Source organism: Salmo trutta, chromosome 18, assembly GCF_901001165.1.
Source record: "Salmo trutta chromosome 18, fSalTru1.1, whole genome shotgun sequence".
Lineage (NCBI taxonomy): Eukaryota > Metazoa > Chordata > Actinopteri > Salmoniformes > Salmonidae > Salmo > Salmo trutta.
Genome location: NC_042974.1, coordinates 3,033,122 through 3,060,236, shown reverse-complemented (window position 1 = coordinate 3,060,236; position 27,115 = coordinate 3,033,122). Strand labels below are relative to the sequence as shown.

At 42.5% G+C, this 27,115-nt stretch overlaps 1 protein-coding gene and 1 long non-coding RNA gene across 2 annotated transcripts; one reads left to right on the top strand and one right to left on the bottom strand.

The window, feature by feature from the left end:
• Positions 1 to 1,941: 1,941 nt before the first annotated feature.
• LOC115152760 (serum albumin 2) lies at positions 1,942 to 20,648 on the bottom strand. Its single transcript, XM_029697540.1, has 14 exons — positions 20,432 to 20,648; positions 17,009 to 17,141; positions 15,522 to 15,644; positions 15,253 to 15,341; positions 11,846 to 11,978; positions 11,559 to 11,656; positions 11,320 to 11,449; positions 10,646 to 10,866; positions 10,316 to 10,448; positions 7,600 to 7,703; positions 7,206 to 7,347; positions 6,064 to 6,287; positions 5,742 to 5,874; positions 1,942 to 2,316 (listed from the first exon to the last, which is right to left on the bottom strand). Exons 1-14 carry the CDS (start codon positions 20,548 to 20,550, stop codon positions 2,272 to 2,274), a joined length of 1,827 nt encoding a protein of 608 aa, XP_029553400.1. The 5' UTR covers positions 20,551 to 20,648; the 3' UTR covers positions 1,942 to 2,271.
• Positions 7,876 to 9,765, top strand: LOC115152761 (uncharacterized). Its single transcript, XR_003867570.1, has 4 exons — positions 7,876 to 7,891; positions 7,934 to 8,089; positions 8,132 to 9,145; positions 9,312 to 9,765. It is a non-coding gene; the product is annotated as an uncharacterized LOC115152761 (long non-coding RNA).
• Positions 20,649 to 27,115: the final 6,467 nt, after the last annotated feature.

The window sequence follows — 27,115 nt, the reverse complement described above, 5'->3', positions numbered from 1 at the left end:
AAAGTATTTAATAAGATTATTTCTTTCATTCAGTTCTAGGATGTGTTGTTTAAGTGTTCCCTTTATTTTTTTGAGCAGTATATTTTAATTTGTTTAACCTGTTTAGGATAGGGGGCAGTATTTTCATGGCCGGATAAAAAACGTACCCGATTTAATCTGGTTATTACTCCTGCCCAGAAACTAGAATATGCATATAATTAGTAGATGTGGATAGAAAACACCCTAAAGTTTCTAAAACTGTTTGAATGGTGTCTGTGAGTATAACAGAACTCATATGGCAGGCCAAAACCTGAGAAGATTCCATACAGGAAGTGCCCTGTCTGACCATTTCTTGTCCTTCTATAGCCTCTTTATAGAAAATAGAGGATCTCTGCTGTAACGTGACATTTTCTAAGGCTCCCATAGGCTCTCAGAAGGCGCCAGAACGGGGAATGATGACTCTGCAGTCCCTGGGCGAAAAACAGTAGGGGTTTTGGAAAGTGGTCGTTCTGAGAACAATGACACGGGTGCGCACGTGCATGTGAAGACTCCATTTTCTATTTTCAGTGTTTGAACGAAAACAAGGTCTCCCGGTCGGAATATTATTGCTATTTTACGAGAAAAATCGCATAAAAATTTATTTTAAACAGCGTTTGACATGCTTCGAAGTACGGTAATGGAATATTTTGACATTTTTTGTCACGATACGCGCCGGCACGTCACCCTTCGGATAGTGTCTTTAACGCAAGAACAAAACGCAGCTATTTGGATATAACTATGGATTATTTGGAACCAAAACATCATTGGGTGTTGAAGTAGAAGTCCTGGGAGTGCATTCTGACGAAGAACAGCAAAGGTAATCCAATTTTTCTTATAGTAAATCTGAGTTTGGTGAGTGCCAAACTTGGTGGGTGTCAAAATAGCTAGCCATGATGACCGGGCTATCTACTCAGAATATTGCAAAATGTGCTTTCACCGAAAAGCTATTTTAAAATCGGACACCGCGATTGCATAAAGGAGTTTTGTATCTATAATTCTTTAAATAATTGTTATGTTTTTTGTGAACGTTTATTGCGAGTAATTTAGTAAATTCACCGGAAGTTTTCGGTGGGTATGCTAGTTCTGAACATCACATGCTAATGTAAAAAGCTGTTTTTTTATATAAATATAAACTTGTTTGAACAAAACATGCATGTATTGTGTAACATAATGTCCTAGGAGTGTCATCTGATGAAGATCATCAAAGGTTAGTGCTGCATTTAGCTGTGGTTTTGGTTTTTGTGACATTATATGCTAGCTTGAAAAATGGGTGTGTGATTATTTCTGGCTGGGTACTCTCCTGACATAATCTAATGTTTTGCTTTCATTGTAAAGCCTTTTTGAAATCGGACAATGTGGTTAGATAAAGGAGAGTCTTGTCTTTAAAATGGTGTAAAATAGTCATATGTTTGAAAAATGGAAGTTTTTGGATTTTTGAGGAGTTTGTAATTCGCGCCACGCTCTATCATTGGATATTGGCGAGGCGTTCCGCTAGCGGCACATCTAGATGTAAGCGGTTCACTATTTTGGTTACTACATGACTCCATATGTGTTATTTCATAGTTTTAATGTCTTCACTACTATTCTACAATGTAGAAAATAGTAAAAATAAAAACCCTTGAATGAGTAGGTGTTCTAAAACGTTTGACCGGTAGTGTATATATATATTTCCACCACTCTAATGCACCGTACATATACCAGAAAGTTGCTTCATGTCTTCTATAAACCATAAAGGGGCGACAACACACAGTGGCTGTAATCAACTATCCAGGGAGCCATGGACACATAAATAATAAATCAACAGTTCTAAGAAAACTCCTGGGTTAAAATGCTGAGATCGTCATAATGAAACTAACTCATGGACAAGTATTAAAGTCTTGAGAATCCTCCTAACACATAATAAATAAATATCCACGGCAGTAATGTAGTTGATAAACATGACTTTATTCAGTTATTAATGTATTTGATTGACAGGAGTCATTCATGTCTATCAGAGATTAACCAGTGGTGTGATTAATCCCAGATAGAGGTCTGATGAGGATAGGCTGTAAGGCTTATGAGTCAATCACAGATCACTGATAGACAGACTTATGAGTGGATGACAAGACGTTGCGGATAGGAGGACGAGGTCACCGTGGTGTAAATGTAGGCTGGGGAGGTAGATGGATCGATACAGACAGAACCTTCATTTTATTTTGGATTGTTTTAAATCATCAGTTCATCTTTTGAAATTAAAATCATCAAAATTCTATCCTAAACCTTGACCAGCTCTGCACTCTCAGAAACCAGCTTGGGTGCCTGTAGGAGAAAACAAGGTGATCGGTTGTTAGAATCAATTAATGTTTTCCCTTTACTGTTCTGTACCACCTCTCTTAATGAAACATGATGTTTCCTCTTTACTGTTCTGTACCACCTCTCTTAATGTAACATGATGTTTTATCTTTACTGTTCTGTACCACCTCTCTTAATGAAACATGATGTTTTATCTTTACTGTTCTGTACCACCTCTCTTAATGAAACATGATGTTTTATCTTTACTGTTCTGTACCACCTCTCTTAATGAAACATGATGTTTTATCTTTACTGTTCTGTACCACCTCTCTTAATGAAACATGATGTTTTATCTTTACTGTTCTGTACCACCTCTCTTAATGAAACATGATGTTTCCTCTTTACTGTTCTGTACCACCTCTCTTAATGAAACATGATGTTTTATCTTTACTGTTCTGTACCACCTCTCTTAATGAAACATGATGTTTTATCTTTACTGTTCTGTACCACCTCTCTTAATGAAACATGATGTTTTATCTTTACTGTTCTGTACCACCTCTCTTAATGAAACATGATGTTTTATCTTTACTGTTCTGTACCACCTCTCTTAATGAAACATGATGTTTTATCTTTACTGTTCTGTACCACCTCTCTTAATGAAACATGATGTTTTATCTTTACTGTTCTGTACCACCTCTCTTAATGTAACATGATGTTTTATCTTTACTGTTCTGTACCAACTCTCTTAATGTAACATGATGTTTTATCTTTACTGTTCTGTACCACCTCTCTTAATGAAACATGATGTTTTATCTTTACTGTTCTGTACCACCTCTCTTAATGAAACATGATGTTTTATCTTTACTGTTCTGTACCACCTCTTAATGTAACATGATGTTTTATCTTTACTGTTCTGTACCAACTCTCTTAATGTAACATGATGTTTTATCTTTACTGTTCTGTACCACCTCTCTTAATGAAACATGATGTTTTATCTTTACTGTTCTGTACCACCTCTCTTAATGAAACATGATGTTTTATCTTTACTGTTCTGTACCACCTCTCTTAATGAAACATGATGTTTTATCTTTACTGTTCTGTAACACCTCTCTTAATGAAACATGATGTTTTATCTTTACTGTTCTGTACCACCTCTCTTAATGAAACATGATGTTTTATCTTTACTGTTCTGTACCACCTCTCTTAATGTAACATGATGTTTCCTCTTTACTGTTCTGTACCACCTCTCTTAATGAAACATGATGTTTTATCTTTACTGTTCTGTACCACCTCTCTTAATGAAACATGATGTTTTATCTTTACTGTTCTGTACCAACTCTCTTAATGTAACATGATGTTTTATCTTTACTGTTCTGTACCACCTCTCTTAATGAAACATGATGTTTTATCTTTACTGTTCTGTACCACCTCTCTTAACGAAACATGATGTTTTATCTTTACTGTTCTGTACCACCTCTCTTAATGAAACATGATGTTTTATCTTTACTGTTCTGTACCACCTCTCTTAATGAAACATGATGTTTTATCTTTACTGTTCTGTACCACCTCTCTTAATGAAACATGATGTTTTATCTTTACTGTTCTGTACCACCTCTCTTAATGTAACATGATGTTTCCTCTTTACTGTTCTGTACCACCTCTCTTAATGAAACATGATGTTTTATCTTTACTGTTCTGTACCACCTCTCTTAATGAAACATGATGTTTTATCTTTACTGTTCTGTACCACCTCTCTTAATGAAACATGATGTTTTATCTTTACTGTTCTGTACCACCTCTCTTAATGAAACATGATGTTTTATCTTTACTGTTCTGTACCACCTCTCTTAATGAAACATGATGTTTTATCTTTACTGTTCTGTACCACCTCTCTTAATGTAACATGATGTTTCCTCTTTACTGTTCTGTACCACCTCTCTTAATGAAACATGATGTTTTATCTTTACTGTTCTGTACCACCTCTCTTAATGAAACATGATGTTTTATCTTTACTGTTCTGTACCACCTCTCTTAATGAAACATGATGTTTCCTCTTTACTGTTCTGTACCACCTCTCTTAATGAAACATGATGTTTTATCTTTACTGTTCTGTACCACCTCTCTTAATGAAACATGATGTTTTCCCTTTACTGTTCTGTACCACCTCTCTTAATGAAACATGATGTTTCCTCTTTACTGTTCTGTACCACCTCTCTTAATGAAACATGATGTTTTATCTTTACTGTTCTGTACCACCTCTCTTAATGTAACATGATGTTTTATCTTTACTGTTCTGTACCACCTCTCTTAATGAAACATGATGTTTTATCTTTACTGTTCTGTACCACCTCTCTTAATGAAACATGATGTTTTATCTTTACTGTTCTGTACCACCTCTCTTAATGAAACATGATGTTTCCTCTTTACTGTTCTGTACCACCTCTCTTAATGAAACATGATGTTTTATCTTTACTGTTCTGTACCACCTCTCTTAATGTAACATGATGTTTTATCTTTACTGTTCTGTACCACCTCTCTTAATGAAACATGATGTTTTATCTTTACTGTTCTGTACCACCTCTCTTAATGAAACATGATGTTTTATCTTTACTGTTCTGTACCACCTCTCTTAATGAAACATGATGTTTTATCTTTACTGTTCTGTACCACCTCTCTTAATGAAACATGATGTTTTATCTTTACTGTTCTGTACCACCTCTCTTAATGAAACATGATGTTTTATCTTTACTGTTCTGTACCACCTCTCTTAATGAAACATGATGTTTTATCTTTACTGTTCTGTACCACCTCTCTTAATGAAACATGATGTTTTATCTTTACTGTTCTGTACCACCTCTCTTAATGAAACATGATGTTTTATCTTTACTGTTCTGTACCACCTCTCTTAATGAAACATGATGTTTTATCTTTACTGTTCTGTACCACCTCTCTTAATGTAACATGATGTTTTATCTTTACTGTTCTGTACCACCTCTCTTAATGAAACATGATGTTTTATCTTTACTGTTCTGTACCACCTCTCTTAATGAAACATGATGTTTTATCTTTACTGTTCTGTACCACCTCTCTTAATGAAACATGATGTTTCCTCTTTACTGTTCTGTACCACCTCTCTTAATGAAACATGATGTTTTATCTTTACTGTTCTGTACCACCTCTCTTAATGAAACATGATGTTTTATCTTTACTGTTCTGTACCACCTCTCTTAATGTAACATGATGTTTCCTCTTTACTGTTCTGTACCACCTCTCTTAATGAAACATGATGTTTTATCTTTACTGTTCTGTACCACCTCTTAATGAAACATGAAGGGGGAAAAGGTATCTGAACAGAAACAGTCTTAAGGTAATATGGTGTTTTGAGTGATCTTTTCTACAATAAAGATGAAAAGGTTTGAACATGTGATCAGTGTGGAGCGGTGAGTGTTTACCTCCTCGGTGAAGCATGCTGCTTGGTCCTCAGCAGCACAGCACTTCTCCTTCATGGTGTGATATTTAGTAGAGATGGTCTTCAGATGATCCTCAGTGATGGTGGTCTTATGTCTGACCACACCGTACAGTAGTCTGAGGAGACACACACACACACACACACACACACACACATAAAAAAATGAGTTGGAGTGTGTGTATGTGTGTGTGTATGTGTGTGTGTATGTGTGTGTGTATGTGTGTGTGTGTTAGTTTCATGCCTACGTGTGTTTAATTTGTGCCCACGTGTTTATTCACAGTGCGTTGGTAATATATCTTACTCACTTCTTCCCAGAGAGCAGCAGATCCTTGCTGTCCTTGGTGCAGAGCTCGGGGCCCATGTGGAAGCTGCTGGCGTCCAGCTCTGGGGGCGTGAACTCTGTGTCAGGCTGGATGGCCAGGATGCAGTGTCTCCTCATGGAATAGGACTGGTTGCAGCAGTGGGCGATGTGGGGGTTAATGCTGGAGGGGTCATAGTCGTCACATGTGGCGTCGATGGCGTCTGTCAGCTGTGGAGAGGACACATGGAGGAAGATGTCAATGGGTAATGTAGAGTAGAGCAGAGTACAGTACAGTAGAGTAGAGTACAGTAGAGCAGAGTACAGTACAGTAGAGTAGAGTACAGTAGAGTAGAGCAGAGTAGAGTAGAGCAGAGTACAGTACAGTAGAGTAGAGTACAGTAGAGTAGAGCAGAGTACAGTAGAGTAGAGCAGAGTACAGTACAGTAGAGCAGAGTGCAGTAGAGTACGATAGAGTACAGTAGAGTAGAGCAGAGTACAGTACAGTAGAGCAGAGTGCAGTAGAGTACAGTAGAGTAGAGCAGAGTACAGTACAGTAGAGCAGAGTACAGTAGAGTACGGTACAGTAGAGCAGAGTACAGTAGAGTACGGTAGAGTACAGTACAGTAGAGCAGAGTACAGTAGAGTACGGTAGAGTACAGTAGAGTAGAGCAGAGTACAGTACAGTAGAGCAGAGTGCAGTAGAGTACGGTAGAGTACAGTAGAGTAGAGCAGAGTACAGTAGAGTAGAGCAGAGTACAGTAGAGTAGAGTAGAGCAGAGTACAGTACATGGTGTTGGTCAGCTGTGGTGACAGAGACAGAAAGAGGAGGGGTCAACACTGGGAAGAGCAGAGTGATTTAAAATGAGAGGATGTGACATGTCTAAGGAGACGTGGAGGGAGGGGGTAGTGGAGGGAGGGGGTAGTGGAGGGAGGGGGTAGTGGAGGAGGGGGTAGTGGAGGGAGGGGGTAGTGGAGGGAGGGGGTAGTGGAGGGAGGGGGTAGTGGAGGGAAAGGTAGGGAGGAGGTGTGAATGTCAGACCTCTGTCTGTATTTGTGTGCTTGCGTATGTGTGTGCTTACATGCGTGTGTGTGTGTGTGTGCTTGCGTGCATTTGTGTGTGTGCTTGCGTGTGTGTGTGTGTCAGACCTTCTCCTCTGCGCAAGGCAGGACGAAGTGGCCTGGCTCGTCCTTGCAGCAGGCATGGAGGACATCATGCACTGTCTCTGACACCATGTGGAGCTGGTCGAAGGAGGCCTGGGGCATTATCCTGGTGTAGTACACCATCATACTGAAGGAGGAGGAGATGGAGGAGGAGGTGGACGAGGAGGAGGTGGAAGAGGAGGAGTTAATTGTCATTACATAGTAATGTATTAAATATAAATGAACCATTCATAAACTACTAATAAGCCATAAAGTAACGATCAATTCACCCATAAAAACATCTGTCGGTAAGTTGTTAGGTGATATTTAAGATCCCAAATAACATGAATCTCATCTACTTTGATCTTCAATATCTCTGTGTTAAAGCGTGACCCCTCACCTCTTCTCAAAACTGTCATCGCTCACAGCAGCCTCGGCAGCACACATCTTCTTGTAGTAGTCCGTCTCATCAGTGATCTTCTTATCAACATCACTGCCTGCCAGCTGGAGACAGAACCATTCATACAGTTGGCATGATGCCACATGACGGGGCAGAGGCCATTATTATGGTCTAAAAATACTATGGATTCAGTGCTAGCCTGCTGAGTTAAAGCCAACAACCATCAACTATTAGCTAAGGGAGCTAACGCAAGTATTCAGGTCAAGGCAATCATCACACTGTAACCAGCTAGGTTACACATCATCACAGACTGATATATAGTATAACTAGCCAGGTTACACATCATCACAGACTGATATATAGTGTAACTAGCCAGGCTACTCATCATCACACTGTAACCAGCTAGGTTACACATCATCACAGACTGATATATAGTGTAACTAGCCAGGCTACTCATCATCACAGACTGATATATAGTATAACTAGCCAGGTTACTCATCATCACAGACTGATATATAGTATAACTAGCCAGGCTACTCATCATCACACTGTAACCAGCTAGGTTACACATCATCACAGACTGATATATAGTATAACTAGCCAGGTTACTCATCATCACAGACTGATATATAGTATAACTAGCCAGGTTACTCATCATCACAGACTGATATATAGTATAACTAGCCAGGTTACTCATCATCACAGACTGATATATAGTATAACTAGCCAGGTTACTCATCATCACAGACTGATATATAGTATAACTAGCCAGGTTACTCATCATCACAGACTGATATATAGTATAACTAGCCAGGTTACACATCATCACAGACTGATATATAGTATAACTAGCCAGGTTACACATCATCACAGACTGATATATAGTATAACTAGCCAGGTTACTCATCATCACAGACTGATATATAGCGTAACTAGCCAGGTTACACATCATCACAGACTGATATATAGTATAACTAGCCAGGTTACACATCATCACAGACTGATATATAGTATAACTAGCCAGGTTACTCATCATCACAGACTGATATATAGTATAACTAGCCAGGTTACTCATTATCACAGACTGATATATAGTATAACTAGCCAGGTTACTCATCATCACAGACTGATATATAGTATAACTAGCCAGGTTACTCATCATCACAGACTGATATATAGTATAACTAGCCAGGTTACACATCATCACAGACTGATATATAGTATAACTAGCCAGGTTACACATCATCACAGACTGATATATAGTATAACTAGCCAGGCTACTCATCATCACAGACTGATATATAGTATAACTAGCCAGGTTACACATCATCACACTGTAACTAGCCAGGTTACTCATCATCACAGACTGATATATAGTATAACTAGCCAGGTTACACATCATCACACTGTAACTAGCCAGGTTACTCATCATCACAGACTGATATATAGTATAACTAGCCAGGTTACACATCATCACAGACTGATATATAGTATAACTAGCCAGGTTACTCATCATCACAGACTGATATATAGTATAACTAGCCAGGTTACTCATCATCACAGACTGATATAGTATAACTAGCCAGGTTACACATCATCACAGACTGATATATAGTATAACTAGCCAGGTTACACATCATCACAGACTGATATATAGTGTAACTAGCCAGGTTACTCATCATCACAGACTGATATATAGTATAACTAGCCAGGTTACTCATCATCACAGACTGATATATAGTGTAACTAGCCAGGTTACTCATCATCACAGACTGATATATAGTATAACTAGCCAGGTTACTCATCATCACAGACTGATATATAGTATAACTAGCCAGGTTACTCATCATCACAGACTGATATATAGTGTAACTAGCCAGGTTACACATCATCACAGACTGATATATAGTATAACTAGCCAGGTTACTCATTATCACAGACTGATATATAGTATAACTAGCCAGGTTACTCATCATCACAGACTGATATATAGTATAACTAGCCAGGTTACACATCATCACACTGTAACTAGCCAGGTTACTCATCATCACAGACTGATATATAGTATAACTAGCCAGGTTACACATCATCACACTGTAACTAGCCAGGTTACACATCATCACAGACTGATATATAGTATAACTAGCCAGGTTACTCATCATCACAGACTGATATATAGTGTAACTAGCCAGGTTACACATCATCACAGACTGATATATAGTATAACTAGCCAGGTTACACATCATCACAGACTGATATATAGTATAACTAGCCACGTTACTCATCATCACAGACTGATATATAGTATAACTAGCCAGGTTACTCATCATCACAGACTGATATATAGTATAACTAGCCAGGTTACTCATTATCACAGACTGATATATAGTGTAACTAGCCAGGTTACTCATCATCACAGACTGATATATAGTATAACTAGCCAGGTTACACATCATCACAGACTGATATATAGTATAACTAGCCAGGTTACTCATCATCACAGACTGATATATAGTATAACTAGCCAGGTTACACATCATCACAGCCTGATATATAGTATAACTAGCCAGGTTACTCATCATCACAGACTGATATATAGTGTAACTAGCCAGGTCTTCTGATAAGAGAAGATAAGACATGATCAACTTTGTTGTCCCCAAAGGGAATTGGTCTTGGGTTGGGGTTACTATGGAAATAACACATGGGTAATACATACAGCAGTTTTGACACACTCTGCGTGGTCCTCCATGTCGCAGCACTGGAGCAAGGCCTGCTCAGCCTCCTTGGCGAACCTCAGAATCACCTGCTGAGACGACTCAGGGTGACGCACTGAGATCTCATAGACCAACCTGCCAATCAGGACAGACCATATACAGAGAGTCAGTAGTCAGACAGCCAATCGGGACAGACCGTACACAGTCGTTTAGCCAATAGCAACACCCCATACAAAGTCAGAATTGTGTGTGTGTATAGGCAGCTTTTCCAGATGTGTGTGTGTGTGTGTGTGTGTGTCTGCATGCACGTATGTATGTGCGTAAATACATACTTCCCCATGGCTAAATCCGGGGTCTTGGTAAAGGTCTGGCAGACTGCTGCTATGTCAGCGTGAACGTCATAGTGCTCAGACAGACCGTCTGGCTTAGGGTCTGGCTTCATGGCCTCAACACAGGACCCTCTGTGTACTGCATCCTCCTTACAGCATGCAGACAGACCCGCCGCGCGAGACAACACACTCTCATCAGCACACACCTCATCCACCAGGGTCTTCTGTATGGGGGGTACACACACACACAGGCAGGAAGAGTCAGGGACACAAATACATGGATATGCAGACACACACACACACATACATCCAACAGAATGAGGCTGAGCGGTGAGAGGTGAGACAGTGAGAGGCTGAGAAGTGAGAGAGTGAGAGGCAGAGGGGTGAGAGGCTAAGAGAGTGCCAGGCTAAGAGGTGAGAGATGAGAGGGTGAGAGGCTGAGAGGTGAGAGGCTGAGAGGTGAGAGATGAGAGGGTGAGAGGCTGAGAGGTGAGAGAGTGAGAGGCAAAGAGGTGAGAGAGTGAGGAGTGAGAGAGTGAAAGGTTGAGAGGTGACAGACAGGGAGTGAAAGTTTAAAACGGAAACAGAGGGGAAATGAAAGAGTGTTAAAAGAGAGGAGGGACTAAAAGTGAAATACACCAAGAAAAAGAAAGGAATAGAGAGAAGACATAGTTTACCCTCTCCTTCATGCATGTGACCATGTCTCCGCTGCAGCAGGGGGCAACAGTCGCTACGATCTTGTCTACCATGCCTCCCATCTCCTGGAAAGAGGCCTGAGGCATCTTCTGACTGTACTGAACCAGCTTCCTGTTAGAACAAACAGACACACACATCAACCAATGGGACTGGCCCAAGGGCGGGCTCTCCTGGCTCTCAGCCAATTTGAACCATAGAGTTTTAGATTGACGTGTCCTACTTGGCCTTGACAACGCGGTCTCCATATTTCTTGTGGACGATGCACAGGGACTTGAGTTCAGCCACGCGTTTCGCGACGGCGTGTTGGAAAGTAGCTTTCTGGAAAAGAGAGAGAGAGAACGTTTACGTTGGCTTTGTAGGTGCTTTATCTGTCCATGCCAATAAATATGATTGAACTGAATTGAGAGAGAGACTGCATCCAAAATGGCACCCTATTCTCTCATGGGGTTCTAATCAAAAGTAGTGTACTGTATAGAAAATAGGGTGCGATCTGAGACGCCTCCTGACCTTGGTGTCGAAGCAGGTCTGGGCCTCAGCCTCTCCACAGCATGTAGTCAGAACCTTTCCATAACCTTTGGCGATAGCCAGGACCACATGTGGGGGTAGCATCGGGTTACTCTTGGAGAACTTGAAGATGAACCTGAAACACATGCGCACACACACACAAACACACACACACTCAGTAAATTCTCGAAAAACACTCCATATAGCTCAGTGGCCTAACACAGTATTTTAGCTGGTGTAGTCTCAAGTCGATGGTGTGGTCTCTAGTCAATTGTGTGGTCTCTAGTTGATGGTGGAGTCTCTAGTCAATGGTCTCAAGTCGATGGTCTCAAGTCAATGGTGTGGTCTCTAGTTGATGGTGTGGTCTCTAGTCAATTGTGTGGTCTCTAGTTGATGGTGGGATCTCTAGTCAATTGTGTGGTCTCTAGTTGATGGTGGGGTCTCTAGTCAATGGTCTCAAGTCGATGGTCTCAAGTCAATGGTGTGGTCTCTAGTCGATGGTGTAGTCTCTAGTCAATGGTCTCAAGTCGATGGTCTCAAGTCAATGGTGTGGTGTCAGGTTGATGGTGTAGTCTCTAATCTATGGTGTGGTCTCTAGCCGATGGTGTAGTCTCTAATCGATGGTGTGGGCTCTAGTCGACGGTGTGGTCTCTAGTCGATGGTGTGGTCTCTAGTCGATGGTGTGGTCTCTAGTCGATGGTGTGGTCTCAAGTCGGTGGTCTCAGGTCGATGGTCTCTAGTTGATGGTGTGGCCTCTAGTCGATGGTTGTGGTCTCTAGTCGATGGTGTAGTCTCAGGTTGATGGTGTGGTCTCTAGTCGATGGTTGTGGTCTCTAGTCGATGGTGTGGTCTCTAGTCGACGGTGTGGCCTCTAGTCGATGGTGTGGTAACTAGTCGATGGTGTGGTCTCAAGTCAATGGTCTCAAGTCGATGGTCTCAAGTCGATGGTCTCAAGTCGATGGTCTCAAGTCGATGGTGTGGTCTCAGGTTGATGGTGTAGTCTCTAATCGATGGTGTGGTCTCAAGTCCATGGTGTGGTCTCTAGTTGATGGTGTAGTCTCTAGTCGATGGTGTGGTCTCAAGTCGATGGTGGGGTCTCTAGTCAATGGTCTCTAGTCGATGGTCTCAAGTCGATGGTGTGGTCTCAGGTTGATTGTGTAGTCTCTAATCGATGGTGTGGTTTCAAGCCCATGGTGTGGTGTCTAGTCAATGGTGTGGTCTCAAGTCCACTGTGTGGTCTCTAGTCGATGGTGTAGTCTCTAGTCGATGGTGTGGTTTTAGTCGATGGTGTGGTCTCTAGTCGACGGTGTCGTCTCTAGTTGACAGTGTGGTCTCTAGTCGACGGTGTAGTCTCTAGTCGATGGTGTGGTTTTAGTCGATGGTGTGGTTTTAGTCGATGGTGTGGTTTTAGTCGATGGTGTGGTCTCTAGTCGACGGTGTGGTCTCTAGTCGATGGTGTGGTTTTAGTCGATGGTGTGGTTTTAGTCGATGGTGTGGTTTCTAGTCGATGGTGTGGTAACTAGTCGATGGTGTGGTCTCTAGTCGATGGTGTTGTCTCTAGTTGATGGTGTGGTCTCTAGTTGATGGTGAGGTCTCTAGTCAATGGTCTCAAGTCGATGGTCTTACGTCGATGGTGTGGTCTCAGGTTGATGGTGTAGGCTCTAATCGATGGTGTGGTCTCAAGTCCATGGTGTGGTCTCTAGTTGATGGTGTAGTCTCTAGCCGATGGTGTGGTTTCAAGTCTGGTGTGGTCTCCAGTTGATGGTGTGGTCTCTAATCGATGGTGTGGTCTCTAGTCGATGGTGTGGTCTCTAGTCGATGGTGTGGTCTCTAGTTGATGGTGGGTGTAGTCCCTAGTTGATGGTGTGGTCTCTAGTCAATGGTCTCAGGTCGATGGTGTGGTCTCAAGTCGATGGTGTGGTCTCTAGTCGATGGCGTGGTCTCTAGTCGATGGTGTGTTCTCTAGTCGATGGTGTGGTCTCTAGTCGATGGTGTGGTAACTAGTTGATGGTGTAGTCTCTAGTCAATGGTGTGGTCTCTAGTCGATGGTGTGGCCTCAGGTAGATGGTGTGGTAACTAGTTGATGGTGTAGTCTCTAGTCGATGGTGTGGTCTCTAGTCGATGGTGTGGTCTCAGGTCGATGGGGTGGTAACTACTCAATGGTGTGGTCTCAAGTCAATGGTCTCAAGTCGATGGTCTCAAGTCGATGGTGTGGTCTCAGGTTGATTGTGTAGTCTCTAATCGATGGTGTGGTCTCAAGTTGATGGTGTGGTCTCTAGTCGATGGTGTGGTCTCTAGTCGATGGTGTGGTCTCTAGTCGATGGTGTGGTCTCTAGTTGATGGTGTGGTTTTAAGTCGATGGTGTGGTTTTTAGTCGATGGTGTGGTCTCTAGTCGATAGTGTGGTCTCAAGTCGATGGTGTGGTCTCTAGTTGATGGTGTAGTCTCTAGTCGATGGTGTGGTTTTTAGTCGATGGTGTGGTCTCTAGTCGATGGTGTGGTCTCTAGTCGATGGTGTGGTCTCTAGTCGATGGTGTGGTCTCTAGTCGATGGTGTGGTCTCTAGTCGATGGTGTGGTCTCTAGTCGATGGTGTGGTCTCTAGTCGATGGTGTGGTCTCTTGTCGATGGTGTGGTTTTTAGTCGATGGTGTGGTCTTTAGTCGATGGTGTGGTAACTAGTCGATGGTGTGGTAACTAGTCGATGGTGTGGTAACTAGTCGATGGTGTGGTCTCAAGTCAATGGTCTCAAGTCGATGGTCTCAAGTCGATGGTGTGGTCTCAGGTTGATTGTGTAGTCTCTAATCGATGGTGTGGTCTCAAGTCCATGGTGTGGTCTCTAATCGATGGTGTGGTCTCAAGTCCATGGTGTAGTCTCTAGTCGATGGTTGTGGTCTCTAGTCGATGGTGTGGTCTCTAGTCGATGGAGGGGTCTCTATTCGATGGTGTGGTCTGTAGTCGATGGAGGGGTCTCAAGTCGATGGTGTGGTTTTTAGTCGATGGTGTGGTCTCTAGTCGACGGTGTGGTCTCTAGTCTATGGTGTGGTCTCTAGTCGATGGTGTAGTCTCTAGTTGATGGTGTGGTCTCTAGTCGATGGTGTGGTCTCTAGTCGATGGTGTGGTCTCTAGTCGATGGTGTGGTCTCTAGTCGATGGAGGGGTCTTATGTCGATGGTGTGGTTTTTAGTCGATGGTGTGGTCTCTAGTCGACGGTGTGGTCTCTAGTCTATGGTGTGGTCTCTAGTCGATGGTGTAGTCTCTAGTTGATGGTGTGGTCTCTAGTCGATGGTGTGGTCTCTAGTTGATGGTGTGGTCTCTAGTTGATGGTGTGGTCTCTAGTCGATGGTGTGGTCTCTAGTTGATGGTGTGGTCTCTAGTTGATGGTCGTGGTCTCTAGTCGAGTGTGGACACTTACCTCCCAACAAAAGCCTTGTGGTCCTTCTTGAAGTCTTCACACTGGTCTGCAGCGGGCAGCTCAGCTTTGAGGGACAGGTCCCGAGGAATCTACAATCAATCAATCAACCACTCAATCAATCAGTCAAATGTATCCATAAAGCCTTTTTTACTTCATCAGTCGTTATATTGTTTTCCAGTAACCCGGTCTACACCCCAAAGAGCAAGCAGAAGCAGAAGGAAGAAACCTAGAAAGGAACCTGGCTCAGAGGGAGAGGTGGTCCATTCTACCTTGGCCTTGTGGTCCACGAAGCAGTGTGTCCTCTCAGCGGCAGTCTTCTCACAGCACATCTTCAGATCGTTCTTCTCCACCAGGGTCTCAGAGGAACACACCGCGCTCTGGAACAGGTCCGCCTGCACACACACAACACACACACACACACAAATAGGAGTACACCGTTTAGCCAGCAAAGAGTGCTATTATATCAGAACAGTTTCAACTGAAACAAACACTGACTGGAAACATTAGTCACTAATGCCCAATTCCATACCTACCCCTACCTCTGGCCCCTTTCTTTGGGCTCTACCTTTGTGCCCTACATCTGGCCCCTACCCCTGGCCCCTCCTCTGGCCCCTCTCTGGCCCCTACCTACCCCTGGCCAGGCTGGCCAAATGTTAAATGTAAAGTTGGATGATGAGGTGTGATACGGTTGATGAGGTATGATAAGGATGATGGGGTGTGATAAGGATGATGGGGTATGATAAGGATGATGAGGTGTGATAAGGATGATGAGGTGTGATAAGGATGATGAGGTGTGATAAGGAAGATGAGGTGTGATAAGGATGATGAGGTGTGATAAGGATGATGAGGTGTGATAAGGATGATGAGGTGTGATAAGGATGATGGGGTATGATAAGGATGATGGGGTATGATAAGGATGATGAGGTGTGATAAGGATGATGAGGTGTGATAAGGATGATGAGGTGTGATAAGGAAGATGAGGTGTGATAAGGATGATGAGGTGTGATAAGGATGATGAGGTGTGATAAGGATGATGAGGTATGATAAGGATGATGGGGTGTGATAAGGATGATGGGGTATGATAAGGATGATGAGGTGTGATAAGGATGATGAGGTGTGATAAGGATGATGAGGTGTGATAAGGAAGATGAGGTGTGATAAGGATGATGAGGTGTGATAAGGATGATGAGGTGTGATAAGGATGATGAGGTGTGATAAGGATGATGGGGTATGATAAGGATGATGGGGTATGATAAGGATGATGGGGTATGATAAGGATGATGGGGTATGATAAGGATGATGAGGTATGATAAGGATGATGAGGTGTGATAAGGATGATGGGGTGTGATAAGGGTGATGAGGTGTGATAAGGATGATGAGGTATGATAAGGAAGATGAGGTGTGATAAGGATGATGGGGTATGATAAGGATGATGGGGTATGATAAGGATGATGGGGTGTGATAAGGGTGATGAGGTGTGATAAGGATGATGAGGTGTGATAAGGATGATGAGGTATGATAAGGATGATGGGGTGTGATAAGGATGATGGGGTATGATAAGGATGATGGGGTATGATAAGGATGATGGGGTGTGATAAGGATGATGGGGTATGATAAGAATGATGCGGTATGATAAGGATGATGAGGTATGATAAGGATGAGATGTGATAAGGATGATGAGGTGTGATAAGGATGATGAGGTATGATAAGGATGATGAGGTATGATAAGGATGATGAAATGATAGGTGTCTCTCACCACATCTCTTTCGCAGTCCTCTGGAGGAGTGTCTGAGCAGCATTTGACACCCATGGCTAAGGCCTCTGCGATGAGAGGCACCAAGTCACCCAACGTACTATCGGGAAGGTTCTGAGCCAGCCCTACAAGGATCCTACACACACACACACACACACACACACACACACACACACACACACACACACACACACACACACACCAATCAGTCAGTCAGATGATGCATTATACCAAAACATGAACACACAGTGCAGTTTACTGACTGAACTCATTGTTATTTGTGGTTAGAGCGTTGGGCCAGTAACCGAAAGGTTGCTGGATCGAATCCCCGAGCTGACAAGGGAAAATCTGTCGTTCTGCCCCTGAACAAGGCAGTGTTCCTAGGCTGTCATTGTAAATAATAATTTGTTCTTACTGACTTGCCGAGTTAAATTTAAAAAAATTTGTCATACTTTTTCTCCCTACCCTACCGTCCCGGACAACAATACTTCTACTGCTACTTACAGCTAAGGTTTTAATCAGCAAAAAGGCAAAGAGCCCGCTTTTAAACATAGGATGGTCCTCTCTCAGTAGCTTGCTAGAAAACCAATTTGGATTTAGATTTTTTTGGAGTACAATGGAGGCTTTAAGAGAGAGGCCTTAGTATTTAATAGTTTTAACCCTCCAAACTCATGTTCGTTATGTAAATATGCTCATTTAATTTTATCTTGTTTGCCATTCCAAATAAAGGGAAATAATATTTCCTCACATGATTTGAAAAATGATTCCCTTTGGAGTCAGTAAATTAATTAATAAATATGTAAACTGCGATATGACTAGAGAATTTATCAGGGTAATCTTCCCGTAAATGGATGGGTGTTTTCCCTCTCCACGGTTTTAAGATTCTATATATTTTGCTGTTTTTGATCAAAGTGAATAGTTGCAAAGATCATTCAACTTTTCCAGGATATGAACACCAAGCACATCGACTTCACCATGCACCCATTTAATCGGGATTTAATGTTTGCATCTTTTAGAGACCCAATCCTTAATATAGTATTATCATATTATCTCTTATCATAGTTGGGTTTAAGTCTAGAGAAACTGGTTAAATTATCCAAGTCTTCAATGTGGCCCTTCAAGGTTGAAGATTGAGGACTCAAAGAGAATCATCAGGGTACATTGATCATTTTGTCTCTAATCTCTTTTTTTAAAGCAATTCAATGGCCTTAATAAATAGGTATGGTGACAGAGAAAAACCTTGTTTTCCACCTCTTGACAATTCAAAATTCTCAGACAAGTAACTGTTATTGAATTTTTGACATATTATTGTACATGACTTCTACCCACTTTATGAGATATTCTATAAAGTTGAAACAAATCCAGGCACTTATAAACAGATTCTAGACGTACTGTATGAAATGTTTTCTTAAGATCTGCCATAAAGATTATACTTAGTTTCCCTGCATTCTGATAGTTTTCCATTATTTCTAGTAGTTGTCTAATGTTGTCTCCAATATATCTTCCTTTTAAGAATCCTGTCTGATCATGATGAATAATGTCCGGTAGGACCTTTTTATTCTATGAGAAATACATTTTGCCAATATTTTTGAATCACAACATTGAAGGGTCAGGGGCTTCAAATTTTTTTCAAGAGACTGGTTCTTTATATTGCCCCCCTGGCTCCTGCTTCAGTAGCAGAGAGATTAGTCCCTTCTTTTTGTATGTCTGACAGTTTGCCATTTATATTGATTAATTTGAAATGGGGAAAATCCCTGGTCTCGATGGTATTCCAAAATGTTTATGAACTACTGAAAGATCCATTACTATCATGTTTTAATTACTTATAAATAAATGTCAAACTGTTGGACACATAAAGAGGGACTGATTGCTCTCCTACTGAAACAGGAGCCAGGGCGGCAATATAAAGACCTAACCATCATAATAATGGATCTGTCCCTCTTGTGTGTAGATCAATTTAATACATGTTGAATTCAGAATGTAACACAACAAAATGTGGACTAAGTCAATGGGTATGAATACTTTCTGAAGGGTTGTATATATACAGTTGAAGTCGGAAGTTTACATACACTTAGGTTGGAGTCATTAAATTGTTAACAAGAAACTATAGTTAACAAACTATAGTTAACAAACAATTTCTTGTTAACAAACAATCTACTTTGTGCATGACACAAGTCATTTTTCCAACAATTGTTTACAGACAGATTATTTCACTCATAATTCACCGTATCACAATTCCAGTGGGTCAGAAGTTTACATACACTAAGTTGACTGTGCCTTTAAACAGCTTGGGAAATTACAGAAAATTATGTCATGGCTTTAGAAGCTTCTGATAGACTAATTTGTCACATGAGTTGACGCTGGAGAGACGAAGCAGGTACGGGGAGTAACATTTAATCAATAACAGACATAGAACGAGACAGGAACAGCGTCAGCATACAGAAAACAAAGACAAAAACAATCAATGCAGCAGTGGGGAACAGAGCTGGGGAACTGACAATTATAGGGGAAGAAATGAACAGGTGATAAGTGAGTCCAGGTGAGTCCAAGACGAGGGAAGGCTTCAACTGTATATACTGTACTACTGCAATATGCCTCATAACTACTACTGCAGTATGAGGCATATCTACTAATGCAATATGAGGCATATCTACTACTGCAATATGAGGCATACTACTACTGCAATATGAGGCATACTACTACTACTGCATTATGAGGCATATCTACTACTGCAATATGAGGCATATCTACAACTACTGCATTATGAGGCATATCTACTACTACTGCAATATGAGGCATACTACTACTGCAATATGAGGCATATCTACAACTACTGCATTATGAGGCATATCTACTACTACTGCAATATGAGGCATACTACTACTGCAATATGAGGCATATCTACTACTGCAATATGAGGCATATCTACTACTACTGCAATATGAGGCATACTACTACTGCAATATGAGGCATATCTACTACTGCAATATGAGGCATATCTACTACTGCAATATGAGGCATATCTACTACTGCAATATGAGGCATATCTACTACTGCAATGTGAGGCATATCTACTACTACTGCATTATGAAGCATATCTACTACTACTGCATTATGAAGCATATCTACTACTGCAGTATAAGGTATATCTACTACTGCATTATGAGGCATATCTACTACTGCATTATGAGGCATATCTACTACTGCATTATGAGGCATATCTACTACTACTGCATTATGAGGTATATCTACTACTGCATTATGAGGCATATCTACTACTGCAGTATAAGGCATATCTACTACTGCAGTATAAGGCATATCTCCTACTACTGTAGTATAAGGCATATCTGCTTCTGCAATATGAGGCATCCTACTACTGAAATATAAGGCATAGCTACTACTGCAATTTTAGGCTGCACTACTCACAAAGATTTGAATCCATCTTCCTTGGCCTCAGTGAAGATGGTACAGATCTGGTTCTGAGCCTGAGACCGGGATAAAACACTCAGCAGCACCAACAGGCTGCAGACAGACAACCACTGCATGATGAAAGGACAGGCGCACGGACAGAGGGATGGATGGAGAGAAGGAGGGATGGATGGAGAGAAGGAGGGATGGATGGAGGATGGGATCTAGCGATTGAGCCGAGGAATGGAGAAATGCAGAGCTCCTTTATACTATTGTGGAATCTGTCAATCATTAGCTGACATCTCTCTGTCTTTCTCTCTCTCTCTGTCTTTCTCTCTCTCTCTCTCTCTCTCTCTCTCTCTCTCTCTCTCTGTCTCTCTCTCTCTCTCTCTGTCTCTCCGCCTCTCTGTCTGTCTGTCTCTCGCTCTCGCTCTCTCTCTCTCTGTCTCTCCGCCTCTCTGTCTGTCTGTCTCTCTCTCTCTGTCTCTCTGTTTGTCTTTCTCTCTGTCTCTCTCTCTCTCTCTGTCTCTCTGTCTTTCTTTCTCTCTCTCTCTCGCTCTCTCTGTCTCTCTCTCTGTCTCTCTGTCTGTCTGTCTGTCTGTCTGTCTGTATGTCTGTCTGTCTGTCTGTCTGTCTGTCTGTCTGTCTGTCTGTCTGTCTGTCTGTCTGTCTGTCTGTCTGTCTGTCTGTCTGTCTGTCTGTCTGTCTGTCACTCTCTCTCTCTCTCTCTCTGTTTCTCCACCTCTCTCTCTATTCTCTCTTTCATTTGGACCCTGGGACTGTGTTTCACAACTGGTCTTTGCACACAGTGATCTGTCAGTAAATAAACACTGCTTTTTAGATTCCCTTTTCTGTAGTTAGTTCTATGGAAGAAAAGTCAGTCACCCAGGTGAAAGTACAGAATATGTGTAGCATGATTTGGGGGGTGAACGGCCAGGAACACAAAGGTCTGAAAGACAAAGTCCACTGTACGTTGTGCTTCCAAACTGTCCCCATGCTAACCCATCATCTGACCAGGTAATATGTCTCCAAACTATCACCAAGCTAACCCACCATCTGACCAGATAATATGTCTCCAAACTGTCCCCATGCTAACCCACCATCTGACCAGATAATATGTCTCCAAACTGTCCCCATGCTAACCCACCATCTAACTAGTTAATATGTCTCCAAACTGTCCCCAAGCTAACCTGCACCATCTGATCAGATAATATGTATCCAAACTGTCCCCATGCTAACCCACCATCTAACCAGATAATATGTCTCCAAACTGTCCCCATGCTAACCCACCATCTGACCATATAATATGTCTCCAAACTGTCCCCATGTTAATCCACCATCTGACCAGATAATATGTCTCCAAACTGTCCCCATGCCAACCCACCATCTAACCAGTTAATATGTCTCCAAACTGTCCCCAAGCTAACCTGCACCATCTGATCAGATAATATGTCTCCAAACTGTCCCCATGCTAACCCACCATCTGACCAGGTAATGTGTCTCCAAACTGTCCCCATGCTAACCAACCATCTGACCAGATAATATGTCTCCAAACTGCCCCCATGCTAACCAACCATCTGACCAGGTAATATGTCTACAAACTGTCCCCATGCTAACAAACCATCTGACCAGATAATATGTCTCCAAACTGTCCCCATGCAAACCCACCATCTAACCAGATAATATGTCTCTAAACTGTCCCCATGCTAACCCACCATCTGACCAGGTAATATGTCTCCAAACTGTCCCCATGCTAACAAACCATCTGACCAGATAACATGTCTCCAAACTGTCCCCATGCTAACCAACCATCTGACCAGGTAATATGTCTACAAACTGTCCCCATGCTAACAAACCATCTGACCAGATAATATGTCTCCAAACTGTCCCAATGCTAACCCACCATCTAACCATATAATATGTCTCCAAACTGTCCCCGAGCTAAACCACCATCTCTGAAACTTCAAAAATCTCTGAAACTGGAAACACTTATCTCCCTCACTAGCTTTAAGCACCAGCTGTCAGAGCAGCTCACAGATCACTGCACCTGTACATAGCCCATCTATAATTTAGCCCAAACTACTACCTCTTCCCCTACTGTATTTATTTATTTTATTTATTTTGCTCCTTTGCACCATATTATTTATATTTTAACTTTGAACTTTCTTCAAACTACAAATCTACCATTCCAGTGTTTTTCTTGCTATACTTTATTTACTTTGCCACCATGGCATTTTTTGCCTTTACCTCCCTTATCTCACATCATTTGCTCACATTGTATATAGTCTTATTTTTTTTCTACTGCATCATTGATTGTATGTTGTTTTATTCCATGTGTAACTCTGTGTTGTTGTATGTTGTCGAACTGCTTTGCTTTATCTTGGCCAGGTCGCAATTGTAAATGAGAACTTGTTCTCAACTTGCCTACCTGGTTAAATAAAGGTGAAATAAATAAAATAAAAAATAAATAAATAAAAATCTGACCAGGTAATATGTCTCCAAACTGTCCCCATTCTCACCCACCATCTGACTTGGTAATATATGTCCAAACTGTACCCATGCTAACCCACCACCTAACCAGTTAATATGTCTCCAAACTGTCCCCATGCTTACCCACCATCTGACCAGATTATTTCTCCAAACTGTCCCCATGCTAACCCACCATCTAACCAGATAATATGTCTCCAAACTGTCCCCATCTATCCAAATAATATGTCTCCAAACTGTCCCGATGCTAAACCACCATCTAACCAGATGTGTCCAAACTGTCCCCCTGCTAACCCACCATCTATCCAAAATTATGTCTCCAAACTGTCCCCATGCTAACCCACCATAAGACCAGATAATGTCTCCATCCTGCCCCCATGCTAACCCACCATCTGACCAGATAATATGTCTCTATACTGTCCGCATGCTAACTCACCATCTGACCAGGTAATATGTCTCCAAACTGTCCCCAGCATCTAACCAGATAATGTCTCCAAACTCTCCCAATGCTAACTCACCATCTGACCACATAATATATCCAAACTGTCCCCATGCTAACCCACCATCTAACCAGGTAATATGTCTCCAAACTGTCCCCATGTAAACCCACCATCTGACCAGGTAATATGTCTCCAAACTGTCCCCATGCTAACCAACCATCTAACCAGATAATATGTCTCCAAACTGTCCCCATCTATCCAAATAATATGTCTCCAAACTGTCCCCATGCTAAACCACCATCTAACCAGATGTGTCCAAACTGTCCCCCTGCTAACCCACCATCTATCCAAAATTATGTCTCCAAACTGTCCCCATGCTAACCCACCATAAGACCAGATAATGTCTCCATCCTGCCCCCATGCTAACCCACCATCTGACCAGATAATATGTCTCTATACTGTCCGCATGCTAACTCACCATCTGACCAGGTAATATGTCTCCAAACTGTCCCCAGCATGTAACCAGATAATGTCTCCAAACTCTCCCAATGCTAACTCACCATCTGACCACATAATATCTCCAAACTGTCCCCATGCTAACCCACCATCTAACCAGGTAATATGTCTCCAAACTGTCCCCATGTAAACCCACCATCTGACCAGGTAATATGTCTCCAAACTGTCCCCATGCTAACCAACCATCTAACCAGATAATATGTCTCCAAACTGTCCCCATGCTAACCCTCCATTGAACCAGATATTGTCTCCAAACTGTCCCAATGCTAACCCAACATCGGACCAGGTAATATGTCTCCAAACTGACCCCATTCATCCAAACAATATGTCGCTAAAATGTCCCCATGCTAACCCACCATCTGACCAGGTGAAATGTCTCCAAACTGTCTCCATGCTAACCAACCATCTAACCAGGTAATATGTCTCCAAACTGTCCCCATGCAAACCTGCACCATCTGACCAGGTAACATGTCTCCAAACTGTCCCCATGCTAATCTGCACCATTTGACCAGGTAATATGTCTCCAAACTGTCCCCATGCTAAACCACCATCTGACCAGGTAATATGTCTCCAAACTGTCCCCATGCTAACCCACCATCTGACCAGGTAATATGTCTCCAAACTGTCCCCATGCTAACCCACCATCTGACCAGATAATATGTCTCCAAACTGTCCTCAAGCCAACCTGCACCATCTGACCAGATCTGTCTCCAGACTGTCCCCATGCTAACCCACCATCTGACCAGATAATATGTCTCCAAACTGTCCTCAAGCTAACCTGCACCATCTGACCAGATATGTCTCCAAACTGTCCCCATGCTAACCCACCATCTGACCAGGTAATATGTCTCCAAACTGTCCTAACGCTAACCTGCAACATCTGACCAGGTAAAATGTCTCCAAACTGTCCCCATGCTAACCTCCACCATATGACCAGATAATATGTCTCCAAACTGTCCCCATGCTAACCTGCACCATCTGACCAGGTAATATGTCTCCAAACTGTCCCCATGCTAACCCACCATCTGACCAGATAATATGTCTCCAAACTGTCCTAATGCCAACCTGCACCATCTGACCAGGTAATATGTCTCCAAATTGTCCCCATGCTAACCCACTAGCTAATCCAGATAATATGTGTCCAAACTGTCCCCATGCTAACCCATCATCTAACCAGATAATGTCTCCAAACTGTCCCCATCTATCCAAAAAATATGTCTCCAAACTGTCCCCATGCTAGCCCACCATCTGACAAGATAATATGTCTCCAACCTGTCCCCATGCTAACCTGCACCATCTGACCAGATAATATGTCTCCAAACTGTCCCCATGCTAACCCACCATCTGACAAGATAATATGTCTCCAACCTGTCCCCATGCTAACCTGCACCATCTGACCAGATATGTCTCCAAACTGTCCCCAAGCTAACCCTCCATCTGACCAGAAAATATTTCTCAGCTAGGCTGCCCACGACAGCTGAAACCGTCTTTCAAACAAGCCGTACTTAGTGGCCAAGTCTACCAGGAGCAATGGAGTATTCCAGACCCATCCCCAGTTCACCTGGTGGGCAGGGATACCTTTCTCTGAGTATGAACATCGACTACGAACACGCACGCATACGCGCACACACACTAACTGTAGAACTTTGAGATTGTTTTTCAATGAACAGCGTGTTACAAATTCAATGCATTGTTAGTATTTAATATTAAATTACAACCCTCATTCTGCCCATACATTTATTACCAAAAACATTTTCAAAGGACATTTTTTGCAGACCCCTGTACTTAAAATGCCCAGATAGATAACCCCTCGCCACGTTACACAAACAACCCCTCTTGGACTGTCAACACACCTTCAGCCTACACACACAGCCCACCCACTTATGCACACACACACACACACACACACACACACACACACACACACACACACACACACACACACACACACACACACACACACACACACACACACACACACACACACACACACACACACACACACCCTGTAACACACACCACCCTGCCTCATGTTTTCAATGAACAGCGAGTTACAAATTCAATGTATTGTTATTATTTAGTATTAAACTTCAACCCTCGTCCAGCCATACGCTTATTACAAAAAACATTTTCAATTGACATTTTTGTAGAACCCTGTTTATTAGAGAAATGTGTCAATTTGGTAGTTAGGTCCATAGAAATGTAAACAGGCATATTATTGTGGCCCTTTGTTATATATAGCAATATGAAAGTACATTTTGGAGGCAGATTGCCCTTGCATTGATATAATTAATAATGTTTATTATCAGCTGAGCTGATACAGCACAAACTGTTATCTACAGAACACACACACCTCCCACACACACCCCACACACACACACCCCACACACACACCTCCCACACACACCCCACACACACACACCCCACACACACACCTCCCACACACACCCCACACACACACCTCCCACACACACCCAATACACACACACCCCACACACACCCAATACACACACACCCCACACACACACCTCCCACACACACCCAATACACACACACCCAATACACACACACCCCACACACACACCTCCCACACACACCCAATACACACACACCCAATACACACACACCCCACATACACACACCTCCCACACACACCCAACACACACACACCCCACATACACACACCTCCCACACACACCCAACACACACACGCCACATACACACACCTCCCACACACACCCAACATACACACACACCCCACATACACCCACCTCCCATACAACCCCCCCCACACACACCCCACCCTGCCCCATCTAGTTACTGTAACACACCCCACCCTGCCCCATCTTGTTACTGTAACACACCCCACCCTGCCCCCATCTAGTTACTGTAACACACCCCACCCTGCCCCCATCTAGTTACTGTAACACACCCTGCCCCCATCTAGTTATTGTAACACACCCCACCCTGTCCCATCTAGTTACTGTAACACACCCCACCCTGTCCCATCTAGTTACTGTAACACACCCCACCCTGTCCCATCTAGTTACTGTAACACACCCCACCCTGTCCCATCTAGTTACTGTAACACACCCCACCCTGCCCCCATCTAGTTACTGTAACACACCCCACCCTGTCCCATCTAGTTACTGTAACACACCCCACCCTGCCCCATCTAGTTACTGTAACACACCCCACCCTGTCCCATCTAGTTACTGTAACACACCCCACCCTGTCCCATCTAGTTACTGTAACACAC